Here is a 21168-nt window from a genome sequence, read left to right on the forward strand (position 1 = left end):
TAGAGACAAAATTTGAAATGAATATATCCGTGATAGGGTTGTTGTAGCTCCAGAGGTAGAAAAAATTAGAGATAGTTGTCTTAGATGGTTTGGTCACATTAAACATCGACCATCTGATGATCTGATTAAGAGAGCAGATGTTTGAGATTCGACTTATCTTAAGAAAGGCAAAGGTAGACCTAGAAAGACTTGGGCGTATTGTATAAAAAATGATCTTAGTTTGTTATAATTAAATGAAAATATGACACTCAAAAGGACGCAATGGAGAAAAAGTAATCATGTAGCCGGCCCACTTAGAGAAATAAAGGTTTATAGTTGTTGTTGTTTTATGCTAATTTCCAACACTAACCAAACACAATAACCTTTGCATAGAACCAAAACATTGTGAACACAACATTGTTTAGCTATATATAACATATTTGATAAAACATCTAGGGCAAAAAGATTAATGGTCCTGAATGTGTACAAAACAAGTGGCTATGTTGTCACTCTTCATCTCCTACCACCAAAAATGTCATCATGCTCATTGTAATTCCCAACAGAAGCAACCACCAAATTCATTGCCATATTCCAAACATTGGTCTCTTCTCTTCTTTACTTGTCAACAATCATCTACCGCATCCATCACAAGCAACAACTCGAAAAATACATATCTAATCTCCTATTTTTCTCCAGATAAAAAATTCAAAACTCTTAATGGTAGCAAAGCATCAAGCTAGGCAAACTAACATGAAACTTGAACTCTTCATTGAATGAATGATGACAACTATGATGGTTTATTTACACCTTGAAAAGCCCTCAAGCCTTTTCTATGAAGGAATGCTTATTTCAAGTTTTGAACTTTTAAAAATACAAATAAAAAGTAAAATTAAAAATATCAGAATAACATCAAAATTAAAATAAAGTGTGATGCATGACATCAAAATAAGGTTAAGAAAGACTTAATCAGAAAAAGGCATCAAACAACTAATTAGCGTGACAGTGACTGTAGCAATAATGTCACTATAATGATGATGCATAAACTGGTAAATGGTCTCCATGATCGCCACAAGTTATACTTGTAATTTGGTTGCCCACATTCAAAGCTCTGCTTGATATGGGAATGAGTCAAAAATGCAAAGCAGTTCTAATATCATGCTTATCTTGGTCTACTCTGGTATTTTACTTGATCTTGCCGATCTCAATAATGACGAGATAATTTCAACATTGAAATAAAAGAGGAGTTTAAAACACATTTTTTGGCTGCTTGTGTCAAGTAATACAACAGAATTTGTTTCATTTGGGCTTCAAAAGAAGGAAGGTTCTCAATTTAGTTTTTAAAAGATGCAAATGAGAAAAGATACCATGAATACCAACCACTTGAAGAACTTAAAAATAGCGCACAAAGGAAAGCACCCTTCTGCAGCATATCCTCACATGTTTTGATTCCAAGGACATCCCTAAACATATGTTCAGTCACCTTACCGATACCCCCTATCTGTAACAAAAACTCTATAAGCAGCACATCAGATGTATTGAGCATCAAGGAAGTATGCATAAAATGTGAGATGATTAATCAATCCAATAGCAGAGCAGTTGGTCGTTAATAGTAAAGCTCAAAGAACACTTTTTTTAGCATAAAATTGTATGAGTATGGATAAGAACATTGTTGAAGCTTAAAAGCAAATCAAAACAACGGAAGAAAAATGTAGAAACTTCCCTAGATTCGATGCAAAAAGTAAGGATGAAAAATAATATCAACATCAATGACATAGGCCTTGTTGATGCAAAAGGATAGGAGTAGAATAAAGCCTAAATCAAAGCATACCGCATATGTGTAAAGAAATGCTCTGGCAGACAACAACTTCTCAGAAAAGAAAAAAAAAATCCCGAAAAAAATGTCTTCAAATTTGTATCAAATAGTACACATTTCATTCAAAAGTCTATCAAATTCCGGTTATTTTGCTCAGGCCGAATATGCATTAAGTTCTAAAAATCATGAGCAATTAAAACATGATACTTTTCTCGATGATAGTCACACAGTTAGTAACTAGCAAAAGAAAATTCCGAGAGAAATAGCTTGAGTTTGTTTGCATAATATCACCATATCGCCATGAAAATTAATGGAGGGTGACTTTAACTGTATACCTAAAGAACATAGTAGTTGAAAAGCATAGACAAAAATGAGGTGGCAAGGCAAAATGGGAATTGCACATTGATCCCCAAAAAGAACATTAATAATATCGTACAGGTAGCAGACCAGATTCTAGGGTGTTAAAAGTATTAAATGATAATTAACAAATATTTCATCAGGTCCACAAGTATGGTTGTTCTCCAATGCAACTTCATGCAAGATGAAATGCCAGTTGTAAAGTAGTCATTTTTCAAGCAAAAACTAGGCAGAGCAGTAAAACATAGTGACGAAGAGATTGTGAGAGATTAAAAAATATTCAAATTCTCAAGCATGCACGAGGATTATTCCAAAAAATACAGTATAAAATTTTCTTCATTGTTAAAGTGTTTTTTTAATACAGTTTACACTTTTCAGTTATCTTTTCCAGAATACATTAGCTTCGCCACTTTTACCTTGACATCTATTTAATTGCCTAAACAAGAAGAAATGATTTTTTTTTAACATTAATCATCACAGACTTATCATACTTCGCTAAAATTTAAGTACAACAGCATTCATAATGTCTTAATGATTGTTGGAGAAAATTTAATAACTCCTTATAATTATGCCTACGCTCAACGTCAAAAAATACATTCAATCACATTTAGTTCTTCCAGACTACTTTTAAAACAGTCAAACTTCAAAAAGAACAAAAAATTCTGTGAACTCTAGTAAGATAAACTTCAAGGAGAACATGACAAGATACCTTACGAATGGGAAGCGACGATATAAAAGTCATGATAGCCGTCCTGTCATTTGGTAATATGAACTGTCCGTTGGGCTTATTAATGTCTGAGCAAACCTAACAAGTTTAAATAAAACAGTTGGAGAAATAGAACAAGTTGTTACTTCCACATTTAATTATACTTAATACCAACTTCCAAGAAAACCAAAATAACATCAAGTCTGAGCCATCAAGGTAAAACTATAATTAAAAGTTGGTAAAAAGACTGTCCACCCAAAACCACAAACCATAAGAAGGATTCCAATCTAGAATAGCGTTAACAAAGCAATGGCATTTAAACCTTTCAACATCAATGGCATTAACTTTATGCTAACTAAATAGGTGGTATTATATGTTTACTTTTAACGAAGGAAGCTACAGAAAGTCCTCTCGGAAGAAATCTCACAAACATTGCAGAGAAAATTTTGATTAGATACTAGGGAGTATTGAACATGCGACAAGCGAATCCTCATTAGCCAAGAAATTTTTTTAGGACTTTTATTGGGACATGTAGATCATTCGAATCTATTATATAAATTGGGTGAATCACCTGAGAAGTGTCAATTTCAATATGCATCTAAGAAAATAATATATAGTGGCCAACAATCAAAGGATCCACATATGCGAAAGAAAGTTACAGAAAGCATTTAGTAAGACATAAAACTAATTAAAGCAATAAGATCTTACTTAGAAGAAGATACTAAGTGAAATTATTAATGAAAGTTTAAGGAAAAAAAAGGAAGAATATAAAGAAAAAAATAATGATATTTATTACTGATTGGTCCAAAAAAATGCAGCGAGTTAAGCTTTAAATAAAATATATTGAGGTACACATTTCTTACAATATGAGGCTAGATACTTACTGAGATGGAGAGTTAATAAAAAATATTATGGTGGATGGATTAAAAAATATTTTCCGTGGAAATTCAGATAAGAGGATGTCAAATCATTAGAAAAGAACTAGTTGAGTGCTAATATTAAAAAACAAAGGGTATGTTCAAAGACTATGCTAACTACATAGTGATGTAGGGAGGTCCAAATACACGCCCTCAAGCAGAGCGCGACACTGCTCCAATCTAACTACCGAACCGGACCGGTCTACAGTATTAAAATGTCGATCCATTTTAATCGCTTGCATCCCACACCGCACTCTCCGCTCGCCTCCTTCCCCCTTTCGCTAGTCTTACGCACCTTCTCGCCATTGTTGCGCACCTCCTCGCCATTGTTGCGCACCTAGCCGTTGCATTACTTCCACTCTTCACCTCTTTCCTTCTCAAGATATTTCCTTTATGGTCTTCTCTTCTTCCCCTATTTATGCTTGTTATTTTCTCAAGTCAAGAAAGTTTTTTTCCTAGTTGATTTTCATGTTCCAGGTGATCCTCCTAGGGATTTTCCCCTCTTTTGAGGTTGTATCCTTTGAAAGCATGGTGCTACAGTTGTATCCCGCCAAGGTGGTGTGTATCTCCACTTTACAGCCTCCTCCCGGCATCGCCCTCCACTGCTGCCGCTCTCCCAGCTTCTCCCACAAATTGTTCGAGTCCTCCCAGCCATACTTCAGCTGTTGCGACCATTTCCAGCATCTCCTGCAGCAAGCCACCGGGTCCCCTAGCCCTCCCAGCTCTCTCCAGGCGCTGCCCCTCCCTCCTGCACTCCTCCAAGTAAGTCACAGCCCTCCGCAGCGCTCATCTCATCGTTGTTAGCCTCTCCGCGCCACCTCCCGCGGACCGTCAACCTCTCCAAGTTCTCCCAGCACCACTCCAGTCACCGTCGTTCATTCTGATGTCCATCCAGTCGTTGCCAACACTTCACCAACCTCCTCGGTGACTTCTCAACCGCCCGCGGACGTTGTTCAAATTGTTTCTAATCTGTGCTTCGTCTACTTTCTGCAATCACCCTTTCGTTTTACTGTTTTATGTGCCTACTTTATTGTCTATGTACCCTTGTTGGTTGTCTTTTGTGTCCTCGTTAGGAAGCATCGTTGTACTTGTCCTTTATATTTCAACAATAAAATTAGTTGTGCCTAAGTTATGGTTTGAGTTAACTCCGGCATCACAGAGATTTCAAACAAGTCGAGCAGTAGAGTTATGGGAGAGTAATAGACCATAAACTTTGAAAAGTCAAATCAATTTCAAATAATAAATTTTGCTTCATGCCAAAAAATATTATGATTTTTATTCATCTGGGAAATGCATACAATCAAAAACCATGAGAATTGACTTGACATACATTAAGAAAGAAATGTGTGCGTTAAAAGTAGGTTAAAACTATTATAGATATGTATTATAGGGCATCGAATATTATTTTTAATAGTGGAAAAGCGAACAAAGAATTTCTAATTACACGATGATTACATCAAATATCAATATTATGACATTTTTTTATTAGTTATTAAAAAGCTAACAAATGATATTCAAAATTCTCACGCTAGAGTGTTGATACTGGAGTTAACCCAAACAACAATAGGTAAAGTAAATATTATTACAGGAAAAGGCAATAGGCGGTTACAACAAACACACTGAAATCCCAATAAGAGAAGAAGTCGGCTAGGTGGGTTGGAATTGGAAGGTTGGGGTTTTGGAGAGTCGCAGATTCAGCGGATAAGATTTCTGGAAGGTAGATGAAGTTCAGTAGAGCTTGAGGGTGGCTGGAACGGCAACAAAACAACAAGGGGAAGACATTGCGAGTTGCAGAAGAGAAGGTGGAGGCGAAGTAGGATATCTCGAAACGCTCTCTGCAACAACTATCCCATATATGGAATTGGTTCTTCAGTCTCGCTATCATCTATGATCACAAAAATCGATCCCACCGATACTTTTCCGATGGCAGAAGCACTTGTAACCTGGAACTCTGCATAAGGTAAGAGAACCATGTGCTTTCCACCCTTGGCAAATGAGTAGGCGTTCTTGAATCCATCGTGTTGAGTTCGAAAATCAAATTACCACGATCTCTGCAACATTATGTGATAGGCACCCATGAGCGCCACGTCATACCACATCCAATCATGTAGCCAATTTCCAATGGAAAAATCCACAAGGCATCTCCTGTCAATGTTGCCTTTGTTCTTATTCTTCGTCCACGTCAAGGAGTATGACTAGGAATGTCTGAGTCGTGAGGCTCAGCTTGTCTGACATTTGTGTAGGCGCAGCACTTATTGCTACCTCCATTGATTATGAGACAGCATACATTTTCAATCACAGTACAATGGGTGTAGAATATGTTGTGGCAAAGCCACTGCTGCTCCCTCGTAACCTCAATCTGAAGGACCTATTGAACCACAAGCATCTCACCCTCATCCAATGGAAGTTGGTACTACTCACGGTGTTCTTCAACTATCTCTTCATTGCTAACTTCCTCCACTGCACCCTGCTCAATGAAGGACACAACTCAGCCCGTCAGGCAGTTCAAAGTGATGTGTCCAAAACCATGGCATCTGAAGCATTTCCTAACCAGGATTGTAATGGGCATGCCACTTTTCTTAGACTTCTTCTCACTCATAGTGGCTCTCTTCTGCTCCTTACCAGTCTACTCCACTCCCTGAGGTGCCCAAATGTGAGTGGTTGTTTGTCTTGGGGTGGTTATCTCTCTGCTTATGCTGAGTTTCCACATTTTGTACTAAGGTCTACACCTCCCTCGGTGTCTAATAGGGTTGCAGTTGGAACACATTATTGATGACACGCTTCAGGCCTCCAAAGTACCTAGAAATGGTGTGCTCCTCAGTCTACTTCGACTCATACTTCAACTTAAGCTGCAAACATTATGTCGTGTACTCCTCCACTGATAGCTCATTCTGTTGCACGTAGTGGAGCATCAAGAAAATATATTGTTGGTAGCAATAGGGTGGGTATTGTCGATGCATTGTCTTCTTCATTTCCTCCCAAAAATTGATTTTATCATGTCTTTCTCTCCATCACTCCCTCTTCGAGCCCTCCCACCAAACAAGCATCCTTCTTCAGTTTGATGGTGGCGAGCTTCACTCTTTTCTCATTGGGCATCTCCTTGTATCTAAAGATCCGCTCAATTATCAACATCCACTCGAGAAAATCATCTACATCCATTCTCCTCTCAAAGTCTGATAGGACCACCTTCATTCTCTGATTTATGTATCCTCCAATAGGCACGTCATCTCGGTATGGGTAAGGTTTCACCCCGCATGGGTGAGGGAAAACCCTGGACTCGGGTGCAGGAAAAGCCAGTCGATTCAGTCAGCTAGCATAAATCGTCGGACCATGCCCCAATTGGACCGAGTGGCCCATAGAGGGGCAGGCAATACCGCCAACCCCTTCTCCCACCTTCTTTTTCTGTGATTTCCTTATCGGAGCTTTACTTTTCTATTTTTCTATTGTGGTTTGGGTTAACTCCGGTATAACTATATCTTCTAACGGTCACTCCATCTTTGTATCATCTAGCAGGCACCTCATCTTTGTATCCTCCAATAGGCACCTCATCTTTGTATCATAACAGGCGTCTCATTTCTGCATCCTCCAGCAAGCACCTCATATTTGTATCTTCCAATAGGCACTTCCGCTTGAGGCCTCTGCTGACATTGTACCCTAAAGCATTGTGGCTTGTCTTATTCTCTTCTGGAATCATCCCTACAGAAGAGATTCATGTGTTCTTCTTGCACTCCTTCACGAACTTCACTATTAAGGTCGACGGTGATCCTGCCCTCTTTTCTCAGCAGCCTCAAGTCGATGTAGCACTTGGCGGAGTAGCTATTGTATATCAGCCATGGTATATTCTTTGATTGGATTCCGGCAATTATCTCCTCGAGGGCGTGGTTAGGATTTTGGGTGTAGGTAGGTGGAAGGAGGTATGTAGGTTGGAGAGAAAAGAAAATTTTTAGGGGAGTGATATAAGGAGATGTCAGAAACCCTGAGATAGGAATAAGATTTTGTTAGCTCTGATACCAAATGATATCTGAATTAACCTGAACAACTATAGGTAAAAGAAATATTATTATTGAAAAAGCCAATAGGCAGTTACAACTAAGATACTGGATGGAAAATACAATAGCAATCACAAACAAACACAATTAAAGTGTATCCCAAGGGGAGTGGAGGTCGGCTAAGTGGGCTGGAATGGGAAGTTTAGGGTGTTGAGAGTGGCAGATTTAGCAGATAAGGTTTCTAGAAGGTAGATGAGGTGCGGTAGAGCTTGAGGGCGGCTGGAACGGCAACAAATCAGCAAAGGGATGGCGTTGTGGGCTGCGGCAGAGAAGGTGGAGGGCTAGGACAGCGAGGGCAGCGAAGTGGAAACCGGGACAATGATTGGGAAGGAGAAAACTGCAGTAAAACAACAAAGGACAGTTGGTCTAGGGCAGCCATGAAGCCTGTGGGCTGCCCGAAACAACAAGAGGGAGGACTAGCGTCTTATTCAGAAGTAGGACAGCATGGATTGTGGAAGGGAGGTGGTTGGAAAGAACAGCAACGACGGCTGTCCTAGGCGGCTGCAGCGAGGAAAGAGGAGTAGTAGTGAATTGAGGCGTGCGGGGAAGAGAATGTCGGGGATAAATATTTTCTCGGGAACGAGTTACAGTCGAAGTGTCACTCGCCCTTGGAAGAAGGTCGCCGCCTCAAACGACATACAGCTGAAGCACCTATCGACTTTGGATACAACCCTAGAAGTGAGAAACTAGGACGCCGACAGCTGTCCTGAACAGAAACACAGCAAAAACTGACCAAGAACATGAAAATAACATACCTATATACCTAGGGTAACTAAAAAATGGGGTCCCTTCAGTTACACAGCCAATCCATGGCAAGGAAGGATTGACATGAGGCAATGACATAGGAGAACCTTCTAATCCTAGCTTAGATCATTTGCAGTCATAAGGCAATGGCATAGGAGATGTGACAGGATAAAGCTCAAATTCAAGAGAAGGGATAAATGGTAACTTTGGCATGCTCTATAGCTAAAGGTAGCAATCCAGCACAGCTACAGAAGCAAAAAAGAATAGCAAAAGCCCAACACTTAAGATGCTATGAAAATAGAGGCCCACAACCCCCAAAAGAATGCAAGAAGAATGCAATGCTAACACCACGAAGCATCAGCACCAAAGACCCACAAAAAAATAACAGCAACAACAAGTCTTTATCCCACTAAGAGGGGTCAGCTACATGAATTATTTTTCTTCATTGTGTCCTATTGAGTGTCATATTTTCATTTAATTCTACTAAATTAAGATCATTTTTTATAGAATATGCCTATGTACTTTTCGGTCTACCTCCGTCTTTCTTAACACAGGTCGAATCTAAAACATCTACTCTCCTAACCGAATCATCGGATGGTCGCAGCTTAATATGACCAAACCATCTAGGACGACTCTCTCTAATCTTTCCACCACTGGTGCTACACCAACCCTATCACGTATATGTTCATTTCGTATTTTGTCTCTAAGTGTCAAGCCACTCATCCACCTAAGCATTCTCATCTCAACAAAACTTAACTTTATTTTATGCTTCTCTTTTAAAGGCTAAAATTCTGCACCATAGAGCATTGCAGGTCCACCACCATCATATAAAATTTCCTTTCAATCTAAGCGGTGCTTATCTATCACACAATAGGCCCGACGCGTTCCTCCACTTCAACCAAGCAACTTGAATTCTACTAATAACATCCCATCTATATCACCATCACTTTGAATAATAGACCCGATAATAGACTCTAAAACGTTCACACCTTTTAATGATTTGATCACTCATAGTTACAACTCTGCCACTAGAACTACTACTACTAAAATTACATTCCATGTATTCATTGAGACCGGAGGAAGCTCGCCAATTAGGATGCATGTGAGATACCACGCACATGAGCAAGGGTGCAAATGAAAACAAAACCGTAATAGTAAAGCGGAAAAACAAGCATGATCAACACAGGGCCCACCAGCCATGTGTATAAAAAGGCTCACAAGTGCAAGTGCAGCCAGACACAGTCGAGTTCGGAGCGAAGCTAGCACATTGGCATCGCACTAAGATGTGAGCAGGAACTATGATTTCATGATACAAAGCCTGTTCATAATTAGAATTAACAAGTTCCCAAACAAGCACCTTCTGTGAATCATGAGGAAGCTCCTACTCAAAAAGGAATGATATAAAGGCAAACATGAAATGTTTTTGATATCCTCATAATTTAGGGTATTATTCCCTTTATTTGTTTTTTTATTGCATTCCCATTTATGCCTGCTTAAAGGCCCAACATATTCAGTCAATAATACATAAACTCCTTTCCTCTTAATAAAGGCTATGTTTTTGCTTTTAGGAACTTCAATTAGAAGTATGGTGGTTCTAACAGAATGATAATAATATGCATCAATATTAAAAGTTCTAAACAAAGCCTCACATGGTGTTTTTGATGAATTATAGCTTCCATCACTTGGGAACAATAATAAAACACATAATGGTAAAAAAATAGTCCCGAGACAAATAACTCCTTCCTACAAGACTAATAAACATTGTATAATATTCAGCTAGTTTTGATTTCCTTTTTTTATGACTCTTAAATTAGTCATGAATTTGGCCCCAAAATTCATCTAATACAAGAAGAATTGTTTATAGTATTAAGCATACACACAAGTATCATTTCAGTCATTTCAACTCCTTCAAAATCAAATAAATAATAATGCTCGAAAATTCTTTCAAATTATTGATCCACTAAAAGAAATTTCTTAAGGTCTAACAGAAATAAAATACTGAATGTGATATAGGCATTGTTATCACATAGGACAAGGCCAACCCATATCACACAGTTTGTTATTTTACTAATTTTCCTAATTAATGCCTTATTTCTAGTTGAATTAATGATGTGTCCATAAGCATCGATATTAATTTTTGTTACAATATCATGGTGTCTATAAATCATTAATACAAACCGAAAATAAAATGCACAAAAATATATCAAATATCACAAATTATAGTTTCTAAACTTTACTTTTGACAAAGATCAGTCTACTTTGAAACAAAATAAAACATATTAAATTTCTAAAAGTAATTTTAAAGTACTCAATATATAAATATTTGCAAAAAGTCTAAGAATGAATGAAAACCAAAAACGATTTAAAATTCAAACCACAACAAAGAAAACAAAATATGGCAAACTTCATCAAATCAAAGTCACACATGAATAATTAACAAAATTTTATTAAAAAAAAGATGCATAGGAGAAACCAAAATGAAGATCCTAACTTCACGTGGTACAATAAGCTTCACCCAAAATTCACCGTCAAAGCATACTACATTCTAGGTTTGCATCCAACCAACACACATACTTGAGAGAAAACAAAAATCTATTCAATAAATCATCATAAAACATGTCTAAAGGGTCCAATTTATGCACAAAAGGACTCAAAATTAATACTCTCATAATCCCACATGATCAGATATCGCAAGTTTCAATTTCAACTTTACAATTCCCAAATAACAAGATTTAATTTATGTTAAATTAAAAAATTGTGCCTTAAGGAAGCAATAAGTCGAAGACTGCCAAGGAAGGAAGCTGGAGGTCTTAATAGTACTGTACTGGATCCACAATTTTACAAAGAAATAAGCAGCACAGCAAGGAGAGGACGAACTTCCTTGCACAATAACTAGATAGCTTGGAAAAGGGAATCAAAAGATTATATCCTTGAACCACTAAGAGGACATGAAGAGCAACAAAGCTAACAGTGAACAAACATCCAAAAATTGTGCCAAGGTTGCATACATGCAAAAGTTGCCTTATAGTTGAATAAAATCTTCAATCTCAATAACTTGAAATGGGACAAAGAACCCGAAACATCTGACTGAGAGAATCTAACTGAATCAAAACAACTCGCACCAATAAACTAATCTGGCAAGTTAATCGAAACATTAGTGAAAGCATCTTGCTCTCATAGACCCCAACATCGCGGGCATCTTATATTCAAAACAAAACAAAAAAAAAAACTATGAAATCAGACAACTAAAGCAATCCTAAAAAATAAAAATAAAAATAAATAAATAATCACATGCTTATCACAGCACATGATTTGCACTATGAATATAGATTTTAAGATTTGCATCAATAAAGTTATTTCTTTATTCTTCTTCCCAGCTTATCACTGACCTATATATGAAATGAAGCCAAAAATGAACCATTCGTCAACATAATATAACAAGGAAGCCTAAGTGTTCCATAGTAATTCTTTAATTTCAAAATAGAGGCTGCGCCTTGCCTCTAAGCAGGCACAGGGGGAAAAAATGCTTGGACATTATTGCCAAACTAATATTTTTTTGAGCTATCATATATCTTACGCTTAACCATAAACATTAATTTAAATAAATTTCATGACAATACCTTCGCAAGCATTAGATTGGGTGCCACTCCAGCACTGCACGTGAGACCAGTTTCCTCAAAAATAGCATTCCTGAGCTCACCAGCTACCTTTGTGGAGAACAATGACAAGGAAATGGGCAATCAGTAATTATCATTTACGCTGTAAAAAACTTATACCTGAAAGAGCTATCCGATAATAAAAAATAAATTTCTGGATTAAAAACCTATTCATTCAATACTTACTTCATCACTGCTAATGCCCCTATTGATGCATACATCAGTTATATTGAGGTAAGCTTCATCTAGACTAGTTGAAATAAATTCAGGATCATATCTCCGAAATACTGAGAAAAATAATCAGTTAAGCAAATTGGAGATGAGCCACCATTTATGAAAAATAACTTTTAAAAATTAGTAAATGTGACCTTTTCTTGTCAATTCACTGTAGAAAGTATATTTTTCAAAATTTGTTGGTACAAAGATTAGATCTGGACATAATTTACAAGCAATGAAGCCAGGCATCGCTGCACGAACACCAAATTTACGAGCCTGAATCACGAATAAATGTGTTTACAGCTGTTAGAAGATATATTTCTATCCCAAATACGGTTCATACATCCAAATGCAAGGCTAAGGACGGCTTCTCGAGCATGAAATATTTGCATTAGCACCTTACCTCATAATTTGCAGTGGATATCATGGACAATCCACCAACTGCTATAGGCTTTCCCTGCAATGATGGCTTCTCCAACGACTCCACAGCAGCATAAAAGGCATCCATATCTGTATGCAGCCAAATTTTTGAAAGATCACGCGAAGCTTCCAATTCTAAGATCCTTTTATTAGCTATCTGAAATGATATAATAACCAATAAGAACATAGGTAAATTTGCGTTGTTGAACACTATAAATATCACATAAATCGACCTTCCAACTATAAGCTGTAAGCTCTATTTTGCAGAATTCTAAGAATCTGATATTCTCAGATTAAAAACTGTAAACCAACATAGCTAATCCTAAAAACGCCAAATAAAAACTCATTATTTGGCTATCTAAAATCATGAACTAGTCTATCCACATTTCACATCGTGTAGAGCAAATTATTGCAAAAAAAGAATGAGTTAATATGACTAGCAGACACTTGAGTTTCAAGTAAATTGATGAAATAAAACAAATACACTAAAATCATTGAACTAGAGTAATTAAACTAGAGTAATTACATATTTAAAAATTTCAGTCACATCCAAAATGTTTCAATTGCATTCCTAGAATGGATGCAGTTATAATAATAATAAGAAAAGAGGTAAAGTGCCAGCTTGGATTTTCTCACAGCAGACATAGCTGTCAAAAAAATGGCCAGTATTTATCTGAAGGTAGCACAATATAACATGGATTAGATAGATGCAACGTATCTGATACCTCCTCAATTTCATTTCCAAAAAATTGCAGCTGTAACAAAACTTTACTTTTCTGACCAGCAGATTTTCAAAAGCAATATTGAGGAAAAAAATCAGGAATTTTTTACATAAAATTTTAAACAAGATTCATAGTTAGTAGATATTTGGTTTAATCTGATTAGTCCTCAAACTCACCAACTTGATGAGAGGTTAGCTGTTTGTACTTTTATGCTGTTAAATATTTTCACAATTTTGGACCATCTAACAATTCAGTAAAAGGGCTCATTACGTTTTTAGATAGCCTTAAACAGGTTTGAGGACTTGTGATTAATGGAGCTAAAAAGTAAATTTGCGGCTTCTAAGAATATGGCTTCATATGAAAAGTAATTGGATTTGTTCAGCAGAATCAACTTAGCAAAGAATTCCTTGGTTTAAAAATTTGGGGAGGACCTTTAAAAATGGTGAGTTTATTAAAAATATTCAAAGGAAGATTTATAGCTGCGAGCATAACCTTCTTCCAAAAGGAAGTCATATAACTTTGGTTAGGATCATTCTGAGCGTTATTCCCATTTATTTCCTTCACGTTTACGATCCTCCGAAAGTAGGTTATTGGTAAACTTGAAAGGTTGTTTAATAGATTTCTTTGGAGCGATAATCAAATCAGGAAAAAAAAAAATCATTGGGTGCAATGAAATTAGTTAATTAGTTTAGCTTACCTGTAGAAGGGATTCACAAGTGAAAAAGACTTGATTCAAGCTATTGCAATCAAATTGTGGTGGAACTTCAGGTCTCAAAGCAGTTTATGGTCGAACTTCATGAGGGATAAATATTGCAACAGTAGTAATCCCGTGTCTGTAACCAAAAGGGCTCAGTTTCTTTAATTTGCAAGACGCTTTGCCAGAATAGAGATGCTGCTGAGAATTCTGATAAGTTGATAATGTTTTCTTTTGGTAAGAAAAATGTTAGGTGATAAGCCCCTTACCTTGTTGTTGCCTGATGCTTCCACCCTACTGTAAAGGCCGCAATTTTCTTTTTAGCCAAATCTTGAATATTGATAAACGAAATTTGTGTTAATCGGCGGTTGTGTTGTGGCATAAACCTGAACTTTGGTTGTTTTGAGTTAAATGTGGACGGTCGTGCCAAAGAAAGCCTTGGTTAAGCTGTTGTGGGCTGTTAAGGGATGAATATGGTATAATCTTGTTTTTGCATTTTATGATTGTCTAGGTATTCAGAATTCCTACTCGTTGAGATTTCTGCTTTGGCATGTGATGAGGGCGTCAAGCACCAAGATCCAAGCAAGGGAGGGATCGAATGGTCCTTCCAAGCATGGGCTTCCCTCCTATTTGGAGTGGGGTTCACTCCTCTTTACACTAGGACTATAAGTATGTTGTTTTCATGTTTTAGGTTAGTTTTTTTTTTTCATGTTTTATATCTGGATAGATATCGGCATCCAGTTTTTCCCTTCTAGGATTGTATTCGAGGGCGAGTGGTGCTCCGGCTATTTCTCGTTTTGAGGTAGTGACTCTTCTCAATGGTCGAATGATGCTCTCGTTATATCTCGCTCCCAAGGTGATGTTTATCCTTCCCCGACTCCTTTGTAGCTCTCCCTTTTCGCTGCCACGCATTCCTTCTCGCTGCAGCCACCTCGAAAAGCACATCCCGGCTATTTTCCTGCAGTTCCTGCTCTCCCAACCGCCCCCCTCCTTGCTATCAGTCACCGAAAATCCTTCCTCCTGCATCATTGTTGATGTTATCAGTCGCCATAATCATTTCTGCTACTATTTCAGCCACATAGAGCCATCCCCCTTGCCGCCTCCTCACTGCCAGCCACCCAAAATCATTCCTCCAGCACCCCTGCTGCTTGCCCAGCCACCCGGAACCAACACCCTTTGTCACCTCCGTCTACCAGCTGCCCAGAATCATTCTTCATACAGCTATACTGCTGTGACAGCTGCCAGAATCCTCCTCGCAGTTTTTCCAGCCGCTCCGGACCACCTATAATTTTTTATCGGTTGTCCAACCCACCTACCACCTTGCCGCCACCTTTCTAAGTGCCTAGAAATCATCACCACTCTCCCTAAATCAGCCCTAGTCGTGTGTCATGTGTAGTACTACTGTGCTTTTCTATTTGTGGATATTGGTTGTAATTGCCTATTGGCTTTTGCAGTAAATAAAATTTGTTTGTTTATTGTTGTTTCGGTTAACTTTGGTATCAGCACGTTATTTTGAGCTTTGGCTTCAATAAATTATAAATAAATTGTGGATTGAAGTGGATGCTATGAATATTAAAATTTATTATTGAAGGTAAGGAAGCTGGTAATTGCTTTAATTCAAGATTGACCATATTTAGAGAGAAGTAAATGTTGTTGCAGATTGATTAGCAAATGAAAGGTGTGATATGAAGTATTCTCAAATTTGTCTGTTGGAAATAGCCAAGGTCCTTTAATCGGAGTGTCATACATATGCTTTTCATTTTAATAACACTATATAAGAAAAGAAAAAATAATTTAAGAAGTTAATTTTACAAAGGTGCCACAAGCATTCCGCCACATAAGACCGCTAAATGAAGTGCAGAGACAAAAAAGGAAAGCTGCAAAAACAAATAAATAGAATTCTGTGCAGTGACCATTTGAAAATGAGAAATATCCTTGTCTGTAAGTTTATCAACTTGAGCACGCAGACTTTCAATCTTTTGCTTAATGAATGCCTCCTTCCTCTGTTCATTCTCAAAATATTTTGACCCTTTGCTCATTTCATAAACAATTCTTTGCACTTTCTCTTTATCAACTCCTTCCATACCTACAACACAATAGTTAAAACATACTAGAATGAAGTGTAGTATTTAGAAGATATCACATCAATGTAATAGAAATCAAAGGGGATTCAAAAATTTAGGCAAGCCAAGTTAAAAGTGTATTCTCATTTTAAGTTACAAGAGGAGAACAATGATTCATGTAGCTAACCCCACTTAGTGGGATAAAGGCTTGTTGTTGTTGTTGTTTTTGTTGTTGTTGTTGCTGTTGTTGTTGTTGTTGAATGAGTTACAAGACCATAGGTTGTTGCTGTTGTTGAATGAGTTACAAGACCATAGAATCAAGAATAAGTTTACATAAACAAGAGGAGAATTTGTTATATCTCTAATATAAAATTAAATAAAAGGGGGATGTATGTTTCACGAGTAACATAACCTTAAAGAGCCTCTAGAGATCGGCTTACTCTTTCAATTGCTTTTATCAAAATTTATAAAAGAAAGAATTTCCTAGGCACAAAATATCAATTGTGAAACTGAGCTTTCAAAAGACTAATATCCCTCCTATTTGAGCTCTGATCAGCAATAAAAAATGTTCGATGCACCGTTGCTTAGTAAATTTAGCACTTGCAAAATTACATATTGCAAGGATGTTCATTTTTCATTACATCCACATTCCTACATTATTGAGGGTACTTAGAAATCATTTACAGTTCACTCTTTTTGTACTAATCACGACTCAATAGAGATAAAATTCACTCGTATGCTCTCTTTCCTGACATTGAGAAGTAAATGGTAGAAGGACAGCAAAGTTTTGTATAATATTATCCACCACAAAAAAAAAAAGGATTTTTTTTTTTTATTTTTGGAGAGAAAATGAGGTTATGGCACATATCATTTCCTCTTCTCATATATTCTATCCCATAACAAGTTCCACTAAAAAGAAAACAAGTAATTGAGTGCAGTCTATTTCATTTCCCCGTTTTAATATAAGAAAAATGAGGCCTAACCCCAAGAGGAATGGAGTATAAGGTAACTTGACGATTGAGAACTCCTTCTGTGGAAAACACAAACTTACACAACAAGAACCCATTTCTCTTCCCACCTTTCACAGTTCAGCATCAAAACCCTAAATAAAAAATCAAACGGGAAAATCGTTTCCCTTCTTCAAGATAAAAGAGTGCCCCACAGTTATATGAATTCGAGAATTAAAGTACGAACAAACGCCTGAAATGGGAATTCTGCTCGAAAGGGAGGGCAGGCAGGGACTGAAATACCTGCTTTAGCGTTGGTGTAGACTGTGTTATATGATTGCCATGGCCGCTCTCCTTCTGCGGGTGTTTCCATTCTCCTTATTCGCGCGATTTGAACGAGAGAATAGCTACGGCGCTCACTGGATTGGCGATAGCAGACGGATTCCCAAAACAAGAAGGGAAAATGAACTTTAGGAGAATATGTAATTCGGGATTTACATTTAAATACTAAATTTAATTTTTTTAGATCATCTAATACTTCGTTAATAAAGTTAAGATCACATAAGGCACATCCTTGGGACTATGATACTCACAAAAAAAAAATTTGTTAATCATGAATAACTCAGTACTTAGTTTCTAACTCGAGTTTATATAATTCGTTAAATAAATGAGTCGAACATAAATAAATTTTTTAAACTTAAATTATAAAATATTTGAACACGAACAACCCTTTGGTTCGATCTTCTTTAACTAATTTTATCTCGAAATAAAAAGAACTATAAACACTCACATAAGTTGAATTCATAATAGCTCATGTGTTTGCATGGCTCTCTACCTTCTATTGCTTATAATTGATGCAGTTTCAAATCTAATATCTTATATCTATCTTTTAAATTAATTTAAACGAGTTAGTTTCGAGTCAAACACAAACTCACAGTTCACGGGAAACTTTGAACACGATCCAATTTCAAAAAAATCGAACACGAGCCAAACATGTGCTCACTCAAGCTCGGCTCGTTTACATCCCTAATGATACACTATTTCTCTACTTCACACATGTCGATAAACTTATGAACGACAGAGCTTGTTCAAGGCTTTAGGTTTTTTTGTTGAAGCATGAGAGAAGGAAAGTGAACAGAATAACAATATGTTAGGCAACATAGTGATCAAGTGAGGAGGTCTCTTCTTTTTTTTTTCCGAGATACACTATTTCCCTTTGTATGTATGAGCTTATTAGTAAGCATCGATAAAAAATATATTTAGAATACTTCTACTCGTATTACTATAGTGATTAATTAAATTTAAAAGTCATCAATAACAGTGCATTTTATTATAAAAATCTCATTTAGTTAATGACTTCATATCCTTTTAAAATAACATTTTATTTTGTATATATTTTTTTAATAGTCCTTAATGTCAAGCCCAAATCCCAATAATAATGATTGAGATTCTTTTATTTAATCATTAAATTGTGCTACAACTAAAAAAAATTGTTTTGCTCTGCCGTTGCATGGAGCATGCTATCATGGGAGTGAACATAGAGGGATAAAAAGGATTGCACATAGTGGTTGTGAGACCACTTAATTGAAGATGAATATCTTCATGCAAGAACATTACACTTGGATATTTCATACTAGTGTATTGCTAGGCTTAACGAGTCATATTAGAGAAGGGGAGAAGATGAATTGAGTTACTTCAAGATAAATCACCAAAGATGTTATTCAAGACAACAAAAGTTGCTCCTAAGCAACAATTATTGGCAAGAACGATGTATAAATATGTAAGAATTAAGCAAAATATTTTTTTTATACAATAAATCATTATTGTATATAAACTCATAAGATTTTTTTCAACTTACTTTTCTAAGCAATTTTCATCTTATTCTATTGCACAGAGTTGATGAGAAAAACTTATGGTTATCCTTAACAAATTATAAAGAAAAAATGAGCATTGTTATTTATTTGTGAGGGGAAAGCAAAAAAAGTGTGCAAGGCAAACTTAGCCACAAATTAATCAATGTCCTAATGCAAAAGATTATGACAACTTCTTGTCAACATATTGAAGTCGATAACAATCAGCGTATGCTATGGGTTATGGGTTACTAAAAAAGATTAAAGAAAATAATGTTTGCTTTAACCTAACTAGTTCAAAATATAATATATTATACTCTCATATACTAATTCATTTAAAGTGTGTTATATAATAATAATTTTCAAAAAAATCTAATCCATGTGCTAACAAATCTAGTTGATAGCTCTAGCTTTGGCATGTCAGTTCATTTAGATAGACACAACTATTTGTCAAATTGAGCCCTGGGCAACTCATGACCTAACTTGAGTCGGTTATACCGATATATGTATTTTGTTGATGGATTTTTATAATTTCCAATCAATATTTATCGTTCTTTTGAATCTTTTGACAATCCAATAAATTTGCCTCACTTCAATGTATAATATATGGTGAGAGATAAGCTAAACTCTCCCATCTTCTCCAACTTAGTATATGTTCATATAAAAGTATATGATTAGTCAACATCCTCTATCTCTTTTTCCTTCTTCATCTTCTCGTTATTGTTCACACATTCTGAATTTCAATAAAATGAATGGTTGAGTCAATGGTAAATGCCTTGATCACATATGTTTTCCTTCCCATCTATATGTAAAGAGTTCAAATAAAATTGATCAACACATCTAATATTTGAGTTAATCTTACTTGACCATTCCCCACTAGTTACTTTTGAGCTCCTAAAAATGAAAAAAAATTCCTCCAACTTTATATACAACAGTTTTCACTCCTTTTATTTTCTCCTCATAAATAATGGTCACTCTCTTTTTAATATCCCCAATTATAATAGGTTAAAAGCACAAGAATAATAGACTTATAAGGCTCCCCCCCGCCAGCCACCCGCCCCCCCCCCTAATTTGTTCCATACACTATCATAAAATAACAATCAATTATAGAAAATTAATTTTAAAAAGGATTATGAGTTAATTTAAAATTATAATTCACTATATAAACTAAAATTGGATAATTTGTGCAACCCTTACATCTTCAACCATAAGCAAAGCAAAATTTTTTTTGCCCATGAGCATTATAGCATATTATTGATCAACTCAGCATTAATATCTCTTTCTCTATAATGGACTCTTACAAATTTCCTCCTTATCATTGGGATGGCTTTATAAGCCCATTTTCATAATGATATCACATATTTTGTTGCTTTGTATTGGGTCGATTCATTCTTCTTGATGATGACGACCTTATAATATATTGTGTCTTTATTTAATCCTCTCACTCTTATATCTCGTGATAGTTTTCTCATTGAGTATTCTTACTAAGCCTTTTAAGCTTCAATTAAGCAAAGCATCGTAGTTAAAATATTACTATATTATTATGATTTAGAAGGACATGATTCATAACATTGCTCCTAGTGCGCTCCATAAATATTTTCCTCAGGTCAACCTTTTCAAAGCTGATATCCCATCAATTATCTATCAACTTTTTACTTTTGCTGATCTTCTTCAATGCATAATAAGCTAAAATTCTTATAAACTCAAACCTAAGGATTAGTGCAAATTTAATTACTTCAAAATTTACATTCTTACTTATATTATCAAGCACGATAGAATATCACTCATTCTTAATATTATTAACCATCTTGATAACAAATTATGAATTGGAAAATTAAAAAAAATTACAATTTTAGAGACTTAAGAAAATAGTTATTGCTTGATCAAATAGTTTTTAGCTTCAAGATGTCTAAATATTTTATCTATCATACCCTCAAATCAAAACATGAATCAAGCATTAAAAGAAATTCTTAAATATATGATTATAGTATATATATATATACATATATATATACATACATATATATATACAATA

The 21168-nt window shown here is 36.0% G+C and overlaps 1 protein-coding gene across 1 annotated transcript; it reads right to left on the bottom strand.

The window, feature by feature from the left end:
- Nucleotides 1-1356: 1356 nt before the first annotated feature.
- On the bottom strand, nt 1357-17741 carry LOC110033149 (DNA polymerase kappa; the record flags this gene model as incomplete). The annotated part of the gene is given in 8 exon segments (XM_020737040.1): nt 1357-1477; nt 2859-2954; nt 12186-12272; nt 12408-12508; nt 12590-12713; nt 12841-13014; nt 16187-16359; nt 17587-17741. Coding segments are annotated over 8 exon segments (946 nt in total), but the record flags the coding sequence as incomplete, so codon positions are not given.
- Between the last annotated feature and the right edge of the window lie 3427 nt (nt 17742-21168).

This window comes from Phalaenopsis equestris, unplaced genomic scaffold, assembly GCF_001263595.1.
Source record: "Phalaenopsis equestris unplaced genomic scaffold, ASM126359v1 Scaffold001098, whole genome shotgun sequence".
NCBI lineage: Eukaryota > Viridiplantae > Streptophyta > Magnoliopsida > Asparagales > Orchidaceae > Phalaenopsis > Phalaenopsis equestris.